This window comes from Mustela lutreola, chromosome 9 (assembly GCF_030435805.1).
Source record: "Mustela lutreola isolate mMusLut2 chromosome 9, mMusLut2.pri, whole genome shotgun sequence".
Lineage (NCBI taxonomy): Eukaryota > Metazoa > Chordata > Mammalia > Carnivora > Mustelidae > Mustela > Mustela lutreola.
In genome coordinates this window covers 141,761,212-141,781,469 of record NC_081298.1, presented here as the reverse complement: position 1 = coordinate 141,781,469, position 20,258 = coordinate 141,761,212, and the positions used below count along the sequence as shown (strand labels likewise).

General features: G+C 53.9%; 1 protein-coding gene across 3 annotated transcripts in view; it reads left to right on the top strand.

Moving 5' to 3' along the window:
* The window catches only part of RNF144A (ring finger protein 144A), a 107,083-nt gene that overhangs the window by 50,575 nt on the left and 36,250 nt on the right, over window positions 1-20,258 (top strand). The window contains exons 1-2 of one of the 3 annotated variants that reach the window (XM_059132744.1): window positions 2,916-3,016; window positions 19,970-20,115. In XM_059132744.1, the coding sequence (XP_058988727.1) occupies window positions 19,981-20,115 (135 nt within the window). In that variant the 5' untranslated portion in view covers window positions 2,916-3,016; window positions 19,970-19,980. Of the gene's footprint in view, window positions 1-2,915; window positions 3,017-3,897; window positions 3,920-19,969; window positions 20,116-20,258 lie in introns of those variants that run through there. The other 2 variants (XM_059132742.1, XM_059132743.1) reach the window with 2 other exon arrangements.

The window sequence follows — 20,258 nt, the reverse complement described above, 5'->3', positions numbered from 1 at the left end:
GATGCCGATGGGGTCCGAGTCCTGGGAGGCCACGAGGGCGGTGTGGGGGCCGAGAAGGGGTTGGGACGTGTCATCCCAGCAGGCGCAGGCATTTTGGAGTGGAAATGAAATTTTAGGGGGATGCACCTTTGTCACGCGAGTGAACCGTGTGGAGAAGGGGAGGGGCTGGGCTGGCCAGCGGGATCTCGGCCCTGGCGGTCCCACGTGCACGCCCGCGCCCGGCCCCTCGGGAGCGGCACCTGTGCCCGGCTACCGCGGGGCTCCAACAGCAGAGTCCGGTCGTCGCTACGGAGGCCGTGTGGCCCTCAAAACCCAACATACTTACCGTCTGACCCCAAGTGGATAAAATTTGCTGACCGATGCGCCGCACGTCTCCTGGGCTTTGGGGTAGCAGGCTGTTCCGCGGCGGGAGGAAGGATGTAGGACTCAGGACTGGTCCCACGGTTTCCTGGGCTGTGGCTGGTGCTCCTCCTCCCCCGTGCATCACGGCCGGCTCGGTCACCGGCTCCCTCGGTCACCGGCTCCCTCTCAGATCCTACCCTGCCGAAGGGGAGGCGGAAGCTCACTCACACCTGTTCTCCACCGGTGTCGTCTGACCGGGTTTGAAGCACGGTTCCACACGTGGCCAGTGGTGTCGCCGCCTTGTGACACCTGTGGCTTCACCCGGTCTAATTTCATTTCAGACGAGGGAGCCCTGTGGGTCGGAGAGCGGGCCTGGACTGGTGGCCGGCCTCCCTGGGCCTGGGCCCCTCTGCCAGATGCATGACAAGGGCAGGTGTCCCAGGAGGTCTTAATAAACAGTAGCTATTATTATTATTTTTTAAAATTCTTATTTGAATTAATGTCACTTTTTTCTTTTTTTCCCCTGTGGGGAAGCCTGGCCCTGTGAACGCCTTTCTCCTTGAGCTGACAAGGGCTCGTCCAAAGTCCCGGCTCTGACAGGCAGCCCGTTGAAAGATGTTGAACCCGTCAACGATAAATTAAATGTCAGATCTTGAATTCGAAGGAGACACGTAGGAGAGCAGAGATGCACTGACATTTTTGGAACTCTAAGCCAGCCCAGAGGAGAAAAATGCTATTAAATATCACTGGGAACTTTTCTCTCAAATTACGTAACAGTGATGTATGTTTCGTTATCCTAGGTAGGCAGCAGGTGTGCCGCGTGGAAAGGTGCTAACCCTTCACTGTCTGAAGACCAGGAAGGAGACCCTTTCTTTATCCTGAACTACCATGAGTATAACATTCGAATTCAGTTTATTAGAACATCACAATCTTAATATATGTGCTGCTGAAGGAAGCCCAAAACATTATTATTTTATTTTATTTTATTTTAAGATTTTATTTATTTGGCAAAGAGAGGGAGTGAAAGAGGGAACACCAATAGGGGAGTGGCAGAGGGAGAAGCTGGCTTCCCACTGATTGCGGAGCCGGATCCCAGGACTCTGGGATCCTGACCCTCACTGAAGGCAGACGCTTAACGACTGAGACTCCCGGAGCCCCCAAAACCTTGTGATTTTAAAATAGGGATGTCCATATTGTTTGCAAACAGATTTATTTAAACATAAATATTGAGAAGTTCTCTTTGCCTTTGTGCCTGGCCATTCCCTCCACCATCAAGCCTTGTTCCCTGCATTAGGAGGCTGTTTTAATTAAGATCCAGGGTACTCATGCCCTGTCTCTTTATGCAGGTAAACATAAGTGCAAGCGTACATGAAGCTCACAGTGTTCAGGGCACAGGACGTACCGCTGTGTGCTTTCTCTTTGCTTAACTTGTCTTGCAGACCTTCCCATTCTCATGGCTAGCAAGCCGTCCATGCTGTCGGCAGCGGCCTGCTGTCCACGGCGTGGACGCCCCATGGCTTATTCCTCCAGTGTCCGATGTGGATCGTTTTCCATCTTTTGGTGTTTCAAACAGGGCGCCTGTGGCTGACTTTACATCGTGTTCCCGTGCCCAGCAGTGGGGTTTCTGGGTCAGTGGGTCAACGTAGGTACAGTTTGCAGATTTCGACCAAGACGTCTTTCCACCTGCTGTGTCATGTTGAACTTCAACCCGTGCGCCTGCACTTCTCCATTCTTCTTTCCATGCTTCTGCTGGTTTTGAGTCTTTTAAAAAATCGTATCCTTGCACTTCACGTTTAACCACGTTACGGGAAATACTGTAATGAGCATTTTCGTGCCCCGAATGTTTTCAGTTCTGTGCATTCCTAGACACGGGACTTCCTGATCAAAGGATTTAAACACTGTTAAGCACGTCAGTGAATATTGCCTGTTGCTAGTCCAAAAGGCCTCTTGTTGCACTTGCAATGATGCAAATTGATTGGTGTCTCTTTAACTCTAACCAAGTTATTGTAATTTAGGAAATGTGCAGTTGATTTTTTACAGGTGGAAAATGAACCCTATCATTTTTTACGCGCGTGCATTAGGTCTCCAAGCACTTGAGATCTGCCAAGGTCACGGAGCTGGCTGAGGGCAGAGCTGGGGCCAGGAGCCAGCGCCCTGGTTCCCAGGAAGAGAAACTTGGCAGATTTTCTCCATGTTCACACCATGGTCCTTTGGGCAATTTCCACATAAATTTATTGGGCCAAAATGAGTGTTGTTGTGTTTTTTAATTTTTTTTATTTTTTTTATTTCACTGTAGAGAAAATCACCCTTAATTGCTAGTAGTTACTGAGCCATCCACTCAGCAAATACTGACTTTCCGTGTAGAGCACATCGAACCAGGTGTGATGTCGAACGTTGTATCAGGCAGTCAGTGCTCCACGGGCATCGGATTCTCCCCGTCACTCGGGGAGCTCCTCAGGTAATAGAAGGGGCAGTCCTTTTAGCGCCCTGTCCCCGCGTGCCCCCCCGGCCAGGCGATGTCTGGCGTGTGAGTGTGCCGACCTCCTCTTGTGCGGGTCTGCTGTGGGAGTGCTGCTGTGGGGTCTCTGGACCGAGGGTTGAGCGGACCACATGGAGACTGCTGCGTCGGCGACAGCACATTCTGGAGCGGGGACAGAGTCCACACGTTAGTACCGTAAGCGAGACGGTGAGGAGTGCTGGGGCGGAGAGGGGAGCCCGGAGAGACGTGAGGACGTGTGGGTGGGGAGGCTCTTGAGAAGACCCTCAGTTTCTAGGGGAGAAACTGGCTGTGGTCATGGTGGTGCCAGGTGCCCAGCTGGCAGGGACCCCGAGAAAGCACCCAGCCCAACCCTTTGTTCCTGCAGGGGGCACGGGGGGCGGCGGGAAGGGTGAGCCGGCCAGGAGAGGAGGGGAGACTTAGCCTTACGCAACCCTGCAGAGCTTGGACCTGCTTCCTTCTGGAACGCCAGGAAATCCGTGCACGGCCGTGGATGTGTCTGAGCCCGGTGCTAACTTGTGAGTGAGGAAAACAGTGGTGGACAGAGTGGGTTCTGTTATTTTTGGTGCTGCCAGACTACACTAATGATTCTCAAGTGACCAGAGTTTTACGTCCGTAAGAGAAGCTGGTCCCATTAGACCCATTATCGCTGCGGCAGTGCTGTCCTTCCCCGACGCCGACGTCTGCTCTCCGCGGCCAAGCGCTCCATGCCCGGGTCCTGGGAGGAAACCCCCAGGCTGTCAGGTCGCGCTGGAAGCGAATATGGTTCAGAGACTTGTGTTATTCTGGGCATTCCCAGCAGGAATGCTTCCCCTTGGAAGCGCGCTCCCGGCTTGTGGCTGGTGTTTTCCTGGGAATAATCAGAAGTTCGCGTCTTCGTCTCCCATCAGGAAAGGTTGCATCAGTTTATTTGATTATGCTCGGTCCCCCGTGGGTGGGCTGTGAACGAAGCTCGGGCTCAGGAAGCAGCGGACTGCGGGTGGAGCACCGACCCTGTTCGTCCGGGGCATTTCTTCTCTTGGAGTGAGAGGTCTGCCGGTGTCCCGCGGACCCACGCCACCATGTCAGAGCTAATTTTGAGTAAGTTCTGCCGTTTGTTTTTAACATCTGGTACAGCTCCCAGCGTGGTCTGGCTGGAGACTGCAGCGTGGGGGCAGGCGAGGCATCGGGAACAGAGGGCGCGGGAAGGGGTTTCCAGCACAGCCCCTGTCACCTCTCTGTGTCGTGACTTGGTGGCTCCGTGTCCGTCCTGTGAGCTCATCAGCACTTCGGGTCTCCCCACCCAGGGCTGGGACTGGGGGAGATGGGGAGGCCCTGCCGGAATGTGAGCTCTAGAGAGGTGACTGGGGTCTGGATGTGCGAGGACCGTTGGGACCCGTCTCTGACGTGGGGGGGGACGGGGCTGCGGCGGGTGGGCGCTTCCAGACCTCCGGGCGATCCTGTGTGAGGACCAACGAGGGCCAGCCTTCTTCGTGGAGAGCTTGGGAGGCTCAGTGAGAGGAGAGATTTTCCCCTCCAGATATTAGCAGGACAGTCTTTGGCGTTAACTTTGGGCAAGACAGAAGAGCCTTCGTGTGGGGATGAACCGTCTTCTCATTAGGGAAGCGGAGTGCTGGGTCCGCCCCTGCACTGGAGCCCACTAAATAGTCATATTGTTTGCATCATTACTCAAGATGCAAATGGAACAACCGGAAGGTTCTCTGTGATGAAAATTATTCTTCTCAGGTGGGAAAACTTAAAGCACCAGGAGTACATGCCCTCAGAGGGCAGCCTCTTCCATTTTCTAGAAGCTAGGACAGCCAGGTGAGCAGTTGCCCCTGTGTGTTGTGGAGGGGGTGACCTGGTGGGGGAAGGAGCCCTCCCAGGCTCCAGCAGGCGGGGCCGTGGGGTGACCGTTGGGACCTGGTGCAGCCCGGGCGTGTGGTATGTGAAGGGAATGTGGGTTTCCCACGGCAGGAGAAGAATCTGGGCGTGTCCACTTGTTACTGTGGGACTTCGGGCAAATCACTGATCTTCCCTAGCTCTGCTTCTTAATGTGTTAAGTGAAGATAATTGAGCCGACTTCCTGCCCCTGCAGTGTTGGTTGATGGAGTGCAGAACAGAGGTGGGGCAGAGAAGCCAGAAATCAAGGCCACTTCTCCTAAGAGCACAAGAGATGCTGTTCCGATCAGAAGGTAGTTCTGCGGGATCCGCCTCTCTGCTGTCTGTGCAGGGAGAGTGAGACCCACCGGCTTGTCTCCTTGGCTCCTGGGGAAGGGAACTGTCCTCTCCGCCCCAGGGAAACCCACGTTGCCCCATGGAGACACGTCTTTTCCCACCTAGTTAACGAGGCAGTGAGGGAGAGAACAAAATCGCATTTGGCACTTTTTTCTTTTGAGTGGGTTTTTTTCAGTTGTCCAATGGTTATACTGACCTCCTCGTGGAGCTTGCATTCTTGAGGGGGAAGAGAGCAAAGAAATCAAGATGCGCTCATTGCACACGTCGGAACATGGCCATGGGGGCCAGAGAGGGGAAGGTGACAGGGAGTGACGAGTGTGGGTATGGGCGGTTTCATGTGGGGGATCAGAGGGCTGAGGAAGAGGGGGCCGTACTGAGTCGCGGGCCGTTGTGTTTGGGAAAACATAAAGGTTAGTAGCGTGGTTGTCCCAATCATCATACCGCTGGGGTGACATACCATTCCTAAGGCTTGTCCTGCTTGTTTTCTAACAAGAGAGCCCTTGGACGGCGGTTCTGTGTCATAGCATAAGATAGTCGAGGTCCATGGACCAGAACGCCGTGGATTCTGCCCAGCCCCGTGCACAGCGGCTCACAATTTATTAGTCGTTAACAGTGAGCTCTGATGATGGCCACAGTTAGAGATCCGCGTGGAGATGTCATAGGAAGGATCTGTCACAGGTACAGTGAGCTCCAGGTCAGGGAGAACCAGTCCTGTTCTTCAGGTGGGACTCGCCTGTTGGTCCCCTGCTGGGATCGGCAGATGGCACACAATACAGCTTCCATATCTAGAGACGTGGAGCCTGAATGTGTCTGGACTCCCACGTGGGCTGCAGGGCTTGCATGGGGGCCTAGTGAGAGCTCCTGGCCACGCTCCCAAGAGCAGTGGGGCCTCTTGTGGGCTTTCCCACGCAAGTGTCCCCTGGCTCAAGGGTGTGGGTTGGGCCCTTTGACCTGTGCTAAACTCTTTCCAGAACACATCCTGGGAGCCTGAGGGTCTCAATGGTCTGGGGCACCAGTGCAGGGAAGCAGAGACATGTCCTTCACAAGCTGCACTCGCCTGTCGCACGTCCCCCTCAGGTCCCGTACCGGGGAGCCAGACGTCTCAGTGTACAGGCCAGCGCTCGTGTGCACGCACCTGGCGTTTTCCGGACTCCGGCTACTCCAGTCCTCGCTGTGGTCGTGACCTGGAACCAGCTCTCAGGGTCTTTGTGAGCTTTGTTCAGGAAGCCTGGGTGGGCCCCATGTGTGGAGCAGAGGTGCCCACCGATCGGGCCGGGGTCAGGAGACTTTTCTGGGGAGAGCCAGAGAGTGAGTATTTTAGGTTTTGGGGGCCTACATTTCTTTGTTGGCTTGTTATTTGGTGGTTTTATGATCTTCAAAAGTGTAAAAAAAAGCATTCTGAGTTTGAAGGCCATCCGAGGAGAGGGCCTGGCTCTTGGTCCACAAACCTGGCTCCATAAAGGCTCTGCGGAGCTCGGCCTGGCCCAGCACCGCCTCGTCTGCCACTCCCAAAATACTGTCTGCCTCATGGGGTAGGAGGGGGGCGGCTCAGGGGGTCTCACGGATGTTCCCGCAGCCAGCGGGCAGGTGCTGGAGAAACTCAGACCACCCAGACCAGCTCCTCCCCTGGCTTCTGTCCTGTCTGCTGGGTCAGAGCCCGGGCCCCAGACTGCTCTTGCTCACACCCACACCTGACCTTCAGCTGTCCCAGCAGCTTCTCCTTCAGTGTCCAGAATGTGGGCACTTGTCATCGGCCCTATTTGTCACCATGTCCTGCCCAGCGGGTCCCGACCTCTGACTTGGGTTGCTGCGGCCACTCCCCATGGAGCGTAAGCTCCCCGAGGGCGGGACCATCTGTCCATCTGCTCAGGGCTGACCTTCCTGGTGACTGGAGCCGTGTGGGAGCCCAGCACTCTGGGGTCCCCTTCGGTTAGTAACGGGGTGGGTGGGGGTCCCCACCGTCTGTGGCAGCCTGTGTGAGCTGAGTAACGTTTTCTCCACCCCAGCAGCATCAACCTGCATTTCAGAAATTCCAGTGGGTGTGTACATGAGTTAAAAAATGAAATCCAGTTGTCCAATGGTTATACTGACCTCCTCGTGGAGCTTGCATTCTTGAGGGGGAAGAGAGCAAAGAAATCAAGATGCGCTCATTGCACACGTCGGAACATGGCCTTGGGGGCCAGAGAGGGGAAGGTGACAGGGAGTGACGAGTGTGGGTATGGGCTGGCTTCCCTGAGCAGCTCCTGAGCCGGGCAGCACCCCATCCAGCAAGGGGGAGCAGTTCTGGCGGGTGTCACAGGAGAGGCTGTTTGTGGGAAGGACGGTGGGCAAGAAGCCAGCAGCAGCAGGAGGGAAGAAGGGCTTGCTTCAGGCCAGGGCGTCTTCTTTCCAGGGAAGAAAGAAGAGCAGGGCTGTTCTGTTTTGTTTTTTTTAAGATTTTATTTATTTACTTGACAGAGAGAGAGCACAAGCGGCAGGGCAGGGGGGGAGGCAGGCAGAGGGAGAGGGAGAAGCAGATTCCCTGCTGCGCAGGAAGGCCGACATGGGACTCGATCCTCGGACCTGGGATCATGACCTGAGCCGAAGGCAGATGCTTAGCCAACAGAGCCATCCAGCTGCCCTGGCAGTCGGGATTTTATCCTGCAGATGGCCTCCCCAGAGCTCATCAGGACCTTTTAGAAGGGCTTTCAAAAGGTCATGTTCCTGAGAGAGGCTGCTGGGGACTCGTGACTCCATTTGGGGCTTCTTTCTTTTTGTGAACAGCGTGTACCGTGCCCAGGTGTGGAGACCCCGTCTGTTGCTGACCTCTGGAGTGTTCTTGGTCCTGGCCTGCCTCTGCACCACCGGGACATCAGGCTGGGCCGTTGAGGCCGCTTGCTTATTTGAGACACACGAGTGGGTCCCGGTCCTGCCAGTTCGGTGCCTGCCTCCCTGCCCCAAGCTCCTTGCCTCCTCTGGCTGCAAGGAGTGCCGGTGCCTGCCTTGTCCTGTGTTTCCAGTGCCCCCGACCCCCCATAACCCTCCCCATCTGCTCCTGGACAGAAGGCAAAGACACACTCCAGACATAACCGAACTTGGAATATCCGTACAGTAAAATGTCTCTGGAAGGTGCAGATTTTACTCAGTTTTCTGGCTGGAGTAGATCAAATAAGTTCAAACCTCAGCATAATGAAAAGGGATTCCTCTCACCTTCCCTGAAGGTTCTTTGAACAGATTCCTTGTCATTTTCTGCCTTTCATTGGATCCCTTTTCCTTCAGGCTGAGATCTCCCGGGGAAGGTGCTTCAGCCAGGGAAGGAAGGTTCTGGTTACCCGACGGTGCTCAGCGTGGCACGTCTGGCTCTCTCTATCCCGTGTCCAGAACGGTGCTTCGGACTCGTGGGAACCTACCAACAATGGCTAACTCACTGATGCCAGTGAAAGGGTCGGGGTGTGCAGGTGCAGGAATGGGAGGGGGAGGGCCTCCTGAGGGGCACTTGTTGGCAGGACGGGAGGATGCTGAGTGTTTACAGGGTCTGATGGACAGAACAGGACTCAGGGGCGCAGGCACAGCGTGGGCTCGGAGGCAGACCCGTAGTAGCAGGGCTGCATCCGGGAGCTGCTGTCTCCCTTGAGACCCGTTGCCCACCTCTGGGAAGACCTTTGCTGCTGGGGCGGCAGCACAGGGGGGAGGCCTCTCATGGGAGCCGAGCTACCCTGCTCCGCTGTGTCGGAGCAGCAGGGGCTCGTGGACTCAGGAACCCTGGGGGCCAGCTCTCGCGGCCAAAGTGAGGGCGAGGCCATGGATCCATGGAGGGCTAGTGACGGGCCGTGAGGGTCGTGTGGTCAGTGAGCAACAGAGCTGGTTTCTTGACTCTTCCCAGAGGCCTGCTCCCACTCCACTGCCTGCTCCTTATTCCATTATGTCTTAATGCATGAACTCAAGGGGTTGGCAAAGCCCCAAGTACAGGAATTTCCCAGGCTTGTCGTCCTAGCAACAAGGCTTCTGCCGGTGCCTCAAAGAAAGCAACACTGTGTCGGACCTGCCACCCCCATGAGCTGGCCAGACACGTGCTGCCACCCAGCAGCGACTTACAGGGGCAGGGAGACCACGGCGTGGACCAGCCTCCTACTGCCCACACACTGTCCCTTGTCTGCCCGAGGGCGGTTAGGATCGCTTAGGGTCAGAGTGTGGTTAGGATCAGTTCAGGCTTCATCATGGACGTCTGTATATTCTGCAGCTCATCTCTGTATCCGTATCCGGAAAAATCAGATGGGACATAATGACGGTATCACTGGCGGGGTTTGGCAAGAATGCTTTAGGGAGTTCATCCTCGGGTGGAAGGAAGTGGGGTGGGGCGGTGGGTGTTTGTGTGACTTCTTAGGAGATCCCTGAATGGCTCAGAGTAAGGAAATCCTCTCTGAGAGGACAGTCAGGGATGCCCAGGTGGCTCAGTTGGTGAGGCGTCTGCCTTCGGCTCAATCATGATCCCAGGGTCCTGGGATGGAGCCCCGCATCAGGATCTCTGCTCAGCGGGGAGCCTGCTTCTCCCTCTGGCACTCCCCTTGCTTGTGCTTTCTCTCTTTCTGTTAAATAAGTAAAAAAAAAAAAAAAAAAAAAAAAAAAAAAAAAGAAATTTTACAAAAGAGGACAAATAATCCAGAGACTTCCTCCAGCCTAAGTAATGGTGTTCTGTGTTTGACTTTTAAAGCGTCCCTTGCTGGTAGCCACAGTGTAACATTTGCAAATTGGAGCTGAAACACTAAGTCCTTCGTGTCTCCTCTGCATTTCGTTCCTGGATGGAGGTCAGGGCACAGGCTTGTCTGGGCCGTCCGTGGGAAGCTGGCTGGGCATGGAAGCTACCAGCTCATTTGCAGCTTGTCTGCAAAGTATTTTATCCCCCTGAGCAGTGAGAGTGAGTGCCCTGCCTTGAATGCCGACCGTGTCCCAAGCCAAGCTGCCCACCAGAGTTGCACCTTCTGGAAGCAGGTCTGCAAGTCTGCAGATCTGCCCAGCCAGGGAGCAAGAATCTCAAAGTCCCAGCCCCCGACATGACTGGAAGTGTCTCTGGGGGGGTTTTCTGTAGGAATCTGTCCTGTCTGCGTGGGCTTCCCAGGGGCCTTGCTACAGAAGGCATCAGACTAGCAGCCTCTGCTCAAACCCTGTGTTTTGTTCCGCGTGCTGTGACGGGACAGATGCGGGGTGGCATTTTGGGGCAGGAGATGTCTCCCGTGACATGGGCCCTCAGTGTCCCGCTGTGGCCGCTCCAAACGGCGGAGCCCTCTCTGTCCTCACCAAGCCCACCCAAGCAGCACGCAGCAAGTCCGTGGCAGTCTCTCGCGTGGATCCGTTAAGAATGGGGGCTGTGCACAGCGGCAACCCGGACGGGCGGTGGCCCTCTCCGCTCTGTGGCTCCTCCTCTGTCGATGGTGTCTGCCCTTCCCCGCTCCCCTGCAGACTCTGAGGGCGGAGTGCTTCAGATAAAGAACTAAGAGCAGCTCCCCGTCCCCTGCCCCCTGCACACTGATGATCTGTGGTGGCCTCTGAGTGAGCGAGTGCGGTCCGGTCCACTCAGACTCGAACCTTTCTTCCAGCGTCACTGGGCTGCCCAGAAAGGTGGAAACCACACAGTCTAATGGTTAAAAATAAGCAACAAACCCTCTAACTAGACTTCACGCAATATTTCTCAGGTGACATTTATGAAAATAAATGTATTTCTCAGGTTTTCAGTGTCACCCTTGATAAGGCCATTTGGGAAAACAATGGCTTAAAAATGTTACCCTTTCCAGTAGAATCTGCATTTCAGTAGGCTTATTTGGGTTTAAGTGGAAAAGTTAAGGCGGTGTATTTTTTTTTTTTTTTTTTTTGCTAATAAGCGTTTTATTTTCGTGCATTTCAGATTTAGATGTACAGACTTAGATTAGATTCAGTTAGCAGATCTGGATTTCAGTTTAGGAAAATGACGCAGATGGGAAGGACTGGGAGCTCGCCCGCACCCGCTCCCCGGACTAGTGACGTCCGCAGCGGCCGCTGCACTTGTCACAGCTTGTGACCTGGTGCTGGAACGTGAGCGATGGAAGTCCACTCCTCATTCCCACACCCATGCTCTGCCCCCAGTGTCCGTCCTCTGTCCCGAAGCCCGTCCCCTCCAGGACACCCAGGGCACGCCTTTCTCCTGCCTCCTCCGGCTTCCCGCGCCTCCAGCAGTTTCTCCAACTTTCCTTGCTTCGGAAGACCCTGAGGCTTGTGGGGGTTTGTCTGAGGCTGGCTTGTGGGTTTGGGGAAGAAGACCACGGAGACACAGGTGCCGTGTCTGTCTCCTACACTCAAGGGTTCACGCGGTCGCCGTGACCCACCACGGCGCAGGCTGCCTGGGTCGTCTGGCTCGGGTGCGCGGCCGCTTTCTCACCGCACGGTGACTCCCCACTCCACGTCCACGCTGTCTTCCCCGCAGGAAGCCACCCTGCACAGCCACACGTGGAGTGGGACTTAGGCTCCTGCTTCTGGTGGGGAAGCCACCAAGAGTTCTTGGGTTATTTTCTGCATGAGAGAAGTATCTTTTCTCTCTCATTCATTCATTCATTCATTCAGCCACGTATTTATGTCAGCGTGAGCTTATGGACATTTATTTTCTATTTTGTGTAGTAATCTGTACACTTTATGTCAGGCCCTGAGGGCCAGTGCGTTTGGCTCCCGTGTTGCGGTGACATACCCCAGCACTGTGGCCGGCTGCCCCGCTCGAGGACGTCTTGCTTTGTGGCATTACAGGACGTTCCAGAATCAGCGGGAACATTCCCGCGCAGGTCCTTCAATCGGCCTCCTTCGTATCCTCATTGCCCGTAGGAGCCCAGGTCTAGGCACGTGGTATGCCTGCTGCAGGCGGGGGTGTCCTTGCCTGTACGTATGACCTGCGTCTGGGCCCCATCAGCCGGCCGAGCGCGGGGACAGCTGTGTGCCTGGGAGCCCGCGCGCGCACGTGTCCGTAAGAGGTCCTGTAGGCAGCCGTCTGCACCTGCGTGAGGCGTGTTTGTTGCGAGTTCCCGCTGTTGACTCTCGCTCTGGTGGGGACCACGTGGGTCATGTGGGCCGCCTCCCCTGGCTCGTCTGGACCTTCCACTCCCAACAGTGAGAAACCTGGCTCCTGCCCACTGCCGTCGCCTGCTTGTGTGTTGATTCCAGTGAACACGGATGGTCGTCTCGGCACCGCTGAGCCACCCTGCCGGGGAGACGGCTCTATCGGCGGGGGCTCGGGGCCTGTAGACGTTCCCTGTGCCTGCGGTCTTCCAGACTCGACTCTTTCCCAGGCTTACTCGGCTCAGCACCGGCCCCTCCCCTGCAGTGAGGTCATTTTGTGTGTTTGTGGTAGAGTTAGACTCTCTCTCCCCGTCTCAGGATGCCCTGGCTTCCTAAAGTTTTTTTGTGTTTTTTGTTTTTAAATGTGCATGCATCTAGGCTCATTCTCTGTGCTGTGAAGTTTTGGTAAATGCACAGTGACATGACTATATCACTGCAGCTTTTTGTGGCATATCCCCCTGCCCTAAAACACCCCCTGCTCCCACCTAGTCAGCCGGCCTCCTCCTCCTTCCTGTCCCCTGGGATTGCTGATCTGTTGGCTGATCTGCAGTTTGCCAGTTCCAGTATGTCGTGTAATTAGAACCATACAGGATGTAGCCTTTAAAAAAAAGAATAAGAAGAAGAGCTCTTTCCTCCAGGTTTCAAGCTCATAGCAAGACTGATGGCAAAGCACAGAGTTCGCACACGTGCACAGAGTTCGCACACGTGCGCAGAGTTCGCACAGGTGCACAGTTCGCACACGTGCGCAGAGTTCGCACACGTGCACAGTTCGCACACGTGCGCAGAGTTCGCACAGGTGCACAGTTCGCACACGTGCGCAGAGTTCGCACACGTGCACAGTTCGCACACTTGCACAGAGTTCGCACACGTGCACAGTTCGCACATGTGCACAGTTCGCACACGTGCACAGAGTTCGCACACGTGCACCGAGTTCACACACGTGCACAACGTCTTTCACCTTCACTGCTGACATCCCACCCCAGGAAGGGCATCTGTTCCCAGGATGAACATATATGGACACATGAGAATCACCTGAAGACCATCATGTACCCTGTCAGCTCAGGTTTTCATCAAAAAAACAGCGCAGACTGAGGGAGGGGCGGAGGGCTTAAACAGCAGGACTGTCTTTCCCGCAGTTTGGAGCCGGAAGTCTGAGATCAGGTGCCCACGTGGGCAGGTTCTGGAGAGAGCCCCTGTCTGGCTCACAGAGGGCCGCCTTTTCCCTGTGTCCTCACAGGCAGATGAGAGACAGTGCGGGAGGGAGAGACCCAGATGGTCCTCCCCTGTAAGCCCCGCCCTGTATGGCCTCATGCAACCTGAAGGACCTCGTAAAGACGGAGAGTCACACGGAGAGTTAGGGCTACAACTTTGGGATTTGGGGAGGACACAGTTCTGTCCGTGACACGGACAGTAGGGCCCACACCTGCTGTTGCGTGTCATGTGGGTTTCCATAAAGGTACAAAGACAGTATTCACCATTGCAGTATCGTTCTGAGTAGTTTCACTGTCCTACAACATCCTCCGTAGCTCGGCTCTCTGTCTTCCCCCCACACACCATCACGGGTCTCCTAATTCTGTGCGTTCCCGAATGTCCTGTAGTCTGAATCACACCGTATGCAGACGCTTCAGATCAGTTTCTTTCCCTCAGGAATATGCATTTACGTATCCCCCGTGTCTTTTCATGGCTTCCTGACTCATTTCTGTTTAGCTCTGAATAACAGTTTATTGTCTGGGCATCCCACCAGCTGAAGAAACTGGTGTATTTCATTCACTCACTGAAGGACGTCTCCTTGGGTGCTTCCAAGTGTCGGCATTTGTGCATGAAACTTCTCTATACGTGCATGTGCAGGTTTTCCCGGGACTGCGGTTTTCAGGTCACTCGTGTAAATTCCTGGCAGCCCAGTTGGCTAGAAATCGTGACTGTCTGCCCTTGAGCTGTGGTCCTCTCCTTTGGAGGGGGTAACATCCGTGTGTCTTCCTGAGGGATCAGGAAACCGTGCGCTTGGATAAGTCGGCGTCTCTACAGTTAACTTTCTACTCAGCTACCATTCTCGTGTTTCTGCTACCATGACGGCCCCAAATTACGAGGCCGCAGCTTTCCACCACCACCGCCAAAATGAATAAGGCCCGGGAAGCTCAGAGGCAGAACTGAAATTCCTTTCTCTTATATCTTTGCAGACCGAGGAGGCCCTGTTCTCCTGTCTCCCAGAAGGAGATCAAAATGAGCTTGAGCAATGCCTGGACCTTCCTGTCTTGCACACACGGCTAGTGTGCTGGTCGATGGCTGTGTGTGACCCCACCCTGTGTAACCCGGCTTACCCGATTTCTGTGCCTTGACTTCCTCATTTGTAAAATTGGAATGATGGCAACTTTTAAAGTCTCAAAGTCATCATGCAGATCAATGAAATGATGCATGGAAGGGATTCGCAAAATGCGTGATGCCATGAAGCAATCAAGATGTGTGTGTATTTATATACACATACATGTAGACACACACATGTTCATATAATAGGAAGATCTGCCTGTGACCAGCACTGGTGAGAGGAGAGAAAATAGCATGCAGCCCTGGATAATAAATTCGCAAGTTGGTGAGATAAGCTGAAACATGCAGCAGACCTGGAGAGCCACACTCACCCAGAGAGAGACATAAAAAAGAATAGATGAAAGTCAGTATGCAGAGTCTAGCCCGGTGCCTGGCACACACCGGTGCTGTGCTGTGGTGTTTGCGGGACAATAACTTCCTGGAGCTTCAGCTCAGGTGGACCTGGGTGGGGAGTGCGGGAGGCGGAGTGTCACAGACCAGCGGCTCTCAGACCTCCCTGTGGGTGAGAATCCCTGGGAGGCTCATGGGGACATAGATTGCTGGGTCTCTCCCTGCTCCCCCCACCCCTACCCCCATGAGTTTGTGATTTTGTAGGTCTGGGTCAGGGCCCAAGGAGTCGCATACTAGCAAGTTCTCCGGCAGTGCCGGGGCTGATGTGTTGGGGAGCAGGTGTCCAGAATCAATTGACTGCAGGCAGCAGAGACTCCAGGAAGGGGGGACAGCCGAAAGGATGAGAGAACTGAGGGAGCCCTCATAACACCAGGGGCTGAGGGTGTGCATGGAGGGCTCGGAGGAGTCAGACATGTGATGGGACAGGGAAGGCGTGAGGATGGGAGCAAATGGGTGAGACTCAGCCAGCTGAGGTGAGCTTGTTGGAGTCCTTGGGAGAGGGACAGGTGGACAGTGAGTGGCCAACAGATACCCTGCCTTCCTTGGCCATCTTTGCAAGGGTGAAGGTGGGGAGCATAGGGACCTACAGATGAGCACAGACCCGAGCGCAGGGGTGGGAGGGCTCTGGCCCATCCCCGGGGTTGGCTTGGGCTAACACGCAGCCTGCTTTCCCTTCCAGCCTTCGTCCTCAGGCCGCGCATCTTCCACCACGTGCCGCTCCGCGTGACCCGGCAGTGAGTAACAAGTCGCTTCCCTCAGAAACAGTTTGAATTCCTTACATTGAGTAATACTCATAATTGACCAGATGTTCTTAAAATAGTTGGCTTCATGTGACTTGACCTTCCCATTAGGAAAACAAAGACTGTTTTTTTCTTTTATTGTGCATTGTGATTTTCTTAGCAAATTCCTATTTCAGCTTTGCAGCTGTTCAGTGTTTGTAAAATCATATTCGGTGCATCCTGTGTGCAGGGGTGGCCCATGACAGGCTTAAACAGTATTTTTTTCTTTCTTTCTTTTTTTTGAAAATATGTTCCATTGTTACCTACATTTAAATCCTGATTTGGGGCAGTCAGAGAGTCTCTAATCTCGAGGGGAAAGAATACTGACACGGTGCCAGGAAGTCGGAATTTGACCTGCTTCGAGTAGTTCTCAGGGAGGGAAGTGAGAGGCCATGGTTGACATGTACACAGGGCAGCGGGCAGCCGCACTGTCTTGAGGTCAAGTGGAAATCGTGGTTCAGGAAGAAAGGAAGTGAGGGGTCAAGGCTGGAGTTGTGCAAAGGGTCATGTCTTCAGAGATGCTGTAAACAGGAAACAGAGCCAAACCCAGAGGCTGGGGAGAGCAAGGAGTGTCTGAGAGCGAACAGCCAGGAGAGGACAAGTGGTCTAGTGTGGAGGCAGAGGCGGTTTCTGGGGCAGGCGAGTGCTCCCGTGATGCACAGTCTGCCCAGGATGTGCGGTTGGGGCTGTGAGGACTGTAGGAAGGTTTGTCCGTAGATGTCTGCTTTTCTGCCGCATCCTGGAGTGTGGTCCAAATTTGGACCGCACTGACAGTGGACCATAAAGCAGGAGGCTTCAGGGGTGCCTGGGGGGCTCAGTTGGTTAGGCAACTGACTCTTGGTTTCAGCTCAGGCACTGATCTCAGGTCGTGAGATTGAACCTTGCCTCAGGCTCTGTGCTCGGCATGGAGTCTGCTTGAGATCTCTCTCCTCTCTCTGCCCCTCAGGTGTGTGTGCTCTCTCTCTCTTTCTTTCTCTCTTTCTAAAATAAATAAATATTTAAGGGAAAAAAAAAAAGGCAGGACGCTTTCATTTTGGTTTGCTTCTTCCAAAGATTTCCACCAGCACGAGGGGCTTCCTGAAAGACTGAATTTATCCTACAGTTTCTCTGCTCAGCAGCTTGTCTCTTCCATTAGCCCACATGGGTTCATGTCCAGGGTCCTGAACCTGACATATGATAGTGACTTCCACCTACCAAACAGGTAAAAAGACCCAGGAATTGTAAATATATTTCTTCTCACTCTTTACAACAAGCAAGGGAGGTTGTGGTGTTTAGTTTTAAGAAGTCAAAACACTAAAGTTCCTAGAAGTTATGATGTTTCTCCAAAGTTAGTGACCAAGTGGCAGAACAAGCGTTTGAACCCAGGTCTGCTCCCTTCCAAAGTGGGGAGCTCTTTCTCCTGAGACTGCTGCTACAGTGCCCTCTGGAATCCAAGCCTGGGCCATAGCTCGCAGCCACCTGCCCTGTGCTCTCTGGGAGGGACAAGCCTTTGGCCCAGGCCTGCCATGCCTCTTATATAGGTTTTGATCCCTTATAGGGCCAGCTAACATTCATAGTCAAAACCTAATCCTCACTCTAGAGAGTGAGTTTAAGCAATGTTACTTGAAAAAAAAAAAAAAAAAATCCTTAGAGAGTCAAACAAAAAAAGATACAGAAGAATATGAAGGAAAAACAAAACAAAACAAAACAAAAACCTTGACTCATGAGCCCAGGATCTAGAAAATGCTTGTGGACATCTAAAGTAATAATAACAATGTTATAATAATAATTAATAATAATAATACTAGTATGGATAGATTCAAGGTGTGGAGGAATGTTCCAAATTAAAATGAACTTAGGGGAGGGCACATCTGGTTCCCTCTGCACCCCCAGATAGCTGAGTGACCCCAGATCGTGAGTGCTGGCCCCCTAGGTGGCTGGTCAAAGGACAACTTGCTTAAATTACGTTGAAAGCTCCAACCAATCCAAAAGTTATTTGAATTTGTGTCAAAGAGCTCTTTTCTAACGAAAGGAAGTACACCTTAGATTAAGGTGTTCCTGGTTGTTAGAAGTCTTGGGAGGAGTCCGGATCCTCACGGGCACTGTCCCTTTCCGGCCCTGAATGCTGATCTCTGCCCTTACTCCCCACAGGGATTCCTGCCGGCCTTTCGTAGCTGCCCTCATCTGCTTGGCTCTTGAAGGTCAGGCTCTCCCTGCTTATCTGTTAGTTCACACCACTGATGTTCCTGTGTTCTTTGTCACTGTGTCTTATCTCCTCAGACTGTGTTCAAGATTGTGCTGTAGCTTCTCCCCCATCCAGACGCCCAGCATAGAGTCCACAGAGCTGAGTTCTGCCCGAACACTGGCTTAGTGATACCTAGTGAGCTACGACTGACAGAACCTGAGAAAGGGACATAAATACATTTTCAGAAGTTCTCATGACAGTTCCTTGTCCCTAGAGATAACTGGTACAGGTGACGGAAATGTCTGATTCCTCCGTCTTTCTCGCAGATCCATAAAAGGATGGCTGGATGAGACCTCTTGGGAGGGGGAGTAGGGATCTTCCCTGGTCTTTCCTGAGCATTTCCTGTATATGCCAGGTCCTCACAGCATCCCCAGGGGACGGGCTCATCAGCCCCATCACAACACGAGTGCACCAAGGCCAGTAATGGGCGCAGAGCTGCCCGTACTGGTTCTGGGTGTCCTCTTTGTCTCAGAGCAGAGAGCTCCTTTTCTTCCTACCGTGGGGCTGCCAGTCTCTGTCCAGGGAAAGATGTTCGCGTATCTTCTCTTCCGTTTTGATAGCCGCTCTCTTTGACCCGTGTGAAATGGCACCTCCCTTCGAAACTCAAACTTCATCCTCCTCATGAAACTATTTTAACGATTCTACCCAGACTTCCTTGCATCTTTACCACGTACCTAGAGCGCTGATTTCTCACATCGACCACATCCTGCCTTATATTATCAGTTAGCTTTTTATGTGGCGAATTGAATCTGAAGACCCGAAGGCGGGAAATTGTGTCTCCTACGTCTCTGAGTCTTTCTAAGATGCTAGAATCATTTTGTGTCCCTTCCGGTCATTGGTTTGTGTTTTGATTTGTTTTTTCTTCCTGTGTTATATCTTTGTTGTAACGTACACCTGCCTTTGCTGTAAGTAGAAAACTGGACAAGACAAATCCCGATGCCATGGCCTTGCCAACTAGCAGGGAAAGCAGGTGTCTCTTGCTATCTTTTGCTTTCTGTCCCCCAGTTCAGAAGCGGGGTTGGACAGAGAAGGGCACCCATTGTCTAAGTCCATTTGAACCCTGAGAGCTGGGTAGCTGGAGGTCCCTCTCAGCATTCAGATGGCCCTGGACTGTGTCTGAGATTTTAGCAAACCTGACTCCTTTCTGAGTTTGGGGAGCAAGGAACATGCTTACTGATTGCAGGAGCACACTGGCCCTCACTAGCTTCAGTCAGGCTCCAGGAGTTCAGGGTGAGAATGTGCCTGCCTAGAGGCAAGCATGTGTCCGTTCACTTAACCAGCAGGTGCGGAGAGGCCACTGTGGATCAGGTGCTGAGCTACCACCTGGAGGCCCACACCTGCCCTGCCTTCCCCAAGCAGCTAGCGGTGGGAATCGGTGTGATAAATATGAACATGCTGTCAGGAGGCAGGCTGTGGGCAGGGTGGGAGGTTTGGGAAGGATGCGGAAGTGAAGGGGGCTTTTATTCGTGTGTAGGGAGAATCTGCTAGACACCAGGCCCTGTAAGGCGCACCTGGCCCATGCACGTGAGCAAGTCTGCTCTAAGGCCCTTGCCGGCCTCCAGCTCACATGTTAGGAAACCTGCGCGTGTGTAAGGAGGTGGAGGTGTCATGCTGACTCTCGAGGGTGAGGTGACACCTGGCAGCATGGCTGGAAGCCCGTGAGGAATGGTGCCTTCTGCTTGGAGGGCCGTGAGCGTGAGGAGGGGGCTTCACCCACTGCTCCCCCGGGGTTGGTTCAACACAGAGACCAGAGAGCAGCTTCATCGTACCAGACTGTTTCAGCAGAAGCTTCCTCTCCATGCTTGCGAAGGTTTTGGTCTCCTGAGCCAGGTGCTTGGTCGGCGGGAGAGGACTTACTCAGTGCCCAGAGGAAGGAGGGACGGATGGACGGATGGGCGGATGGAGGGCTGGGTGGGTCATCTGCCATTCCGAGGGTCGACACGATCATGCCAGCTGTGTGGGAAAGGGGTCCCCAACAGATCCAAGTCAGGAATCCCTGGTTACAACCCAGGGAGCCCAAATGCGTTGTCTAGAACTGTGGGCCCCTTCCCAGGGATCTTGCTGCAGCCGGAAGGGATCCCCGCCTCGGTTCTGCTGGTGAGTTCGCACAAGGGGGTCTGACGGCCTGCGCTTCTCTCATTTCAGACTGCTCTGCCATGACCACGGCGCGGTACCGGCCCACGTGGGACCTGGCCCTCGACCCGCTGGTGTCGTGCAAGCTGTGTCTCGGGGAGTATCCAGTGGAGCAGATGACGACCATCGCCCAGTGCCAGTGCATCTTCTGCACTCTGGTTGGTCCCCTGGGGAGAAAACAGTGGTTAAAACACTTCCAGGAGGAGCCTTTGCGTTTGTTTTTCGTGACCTTGGACCCCACCTTTGCCAGGGACAGAGTCTCTCATGCAGTTCCTGGAAGAATGCGCCTTGGAATCCGTCA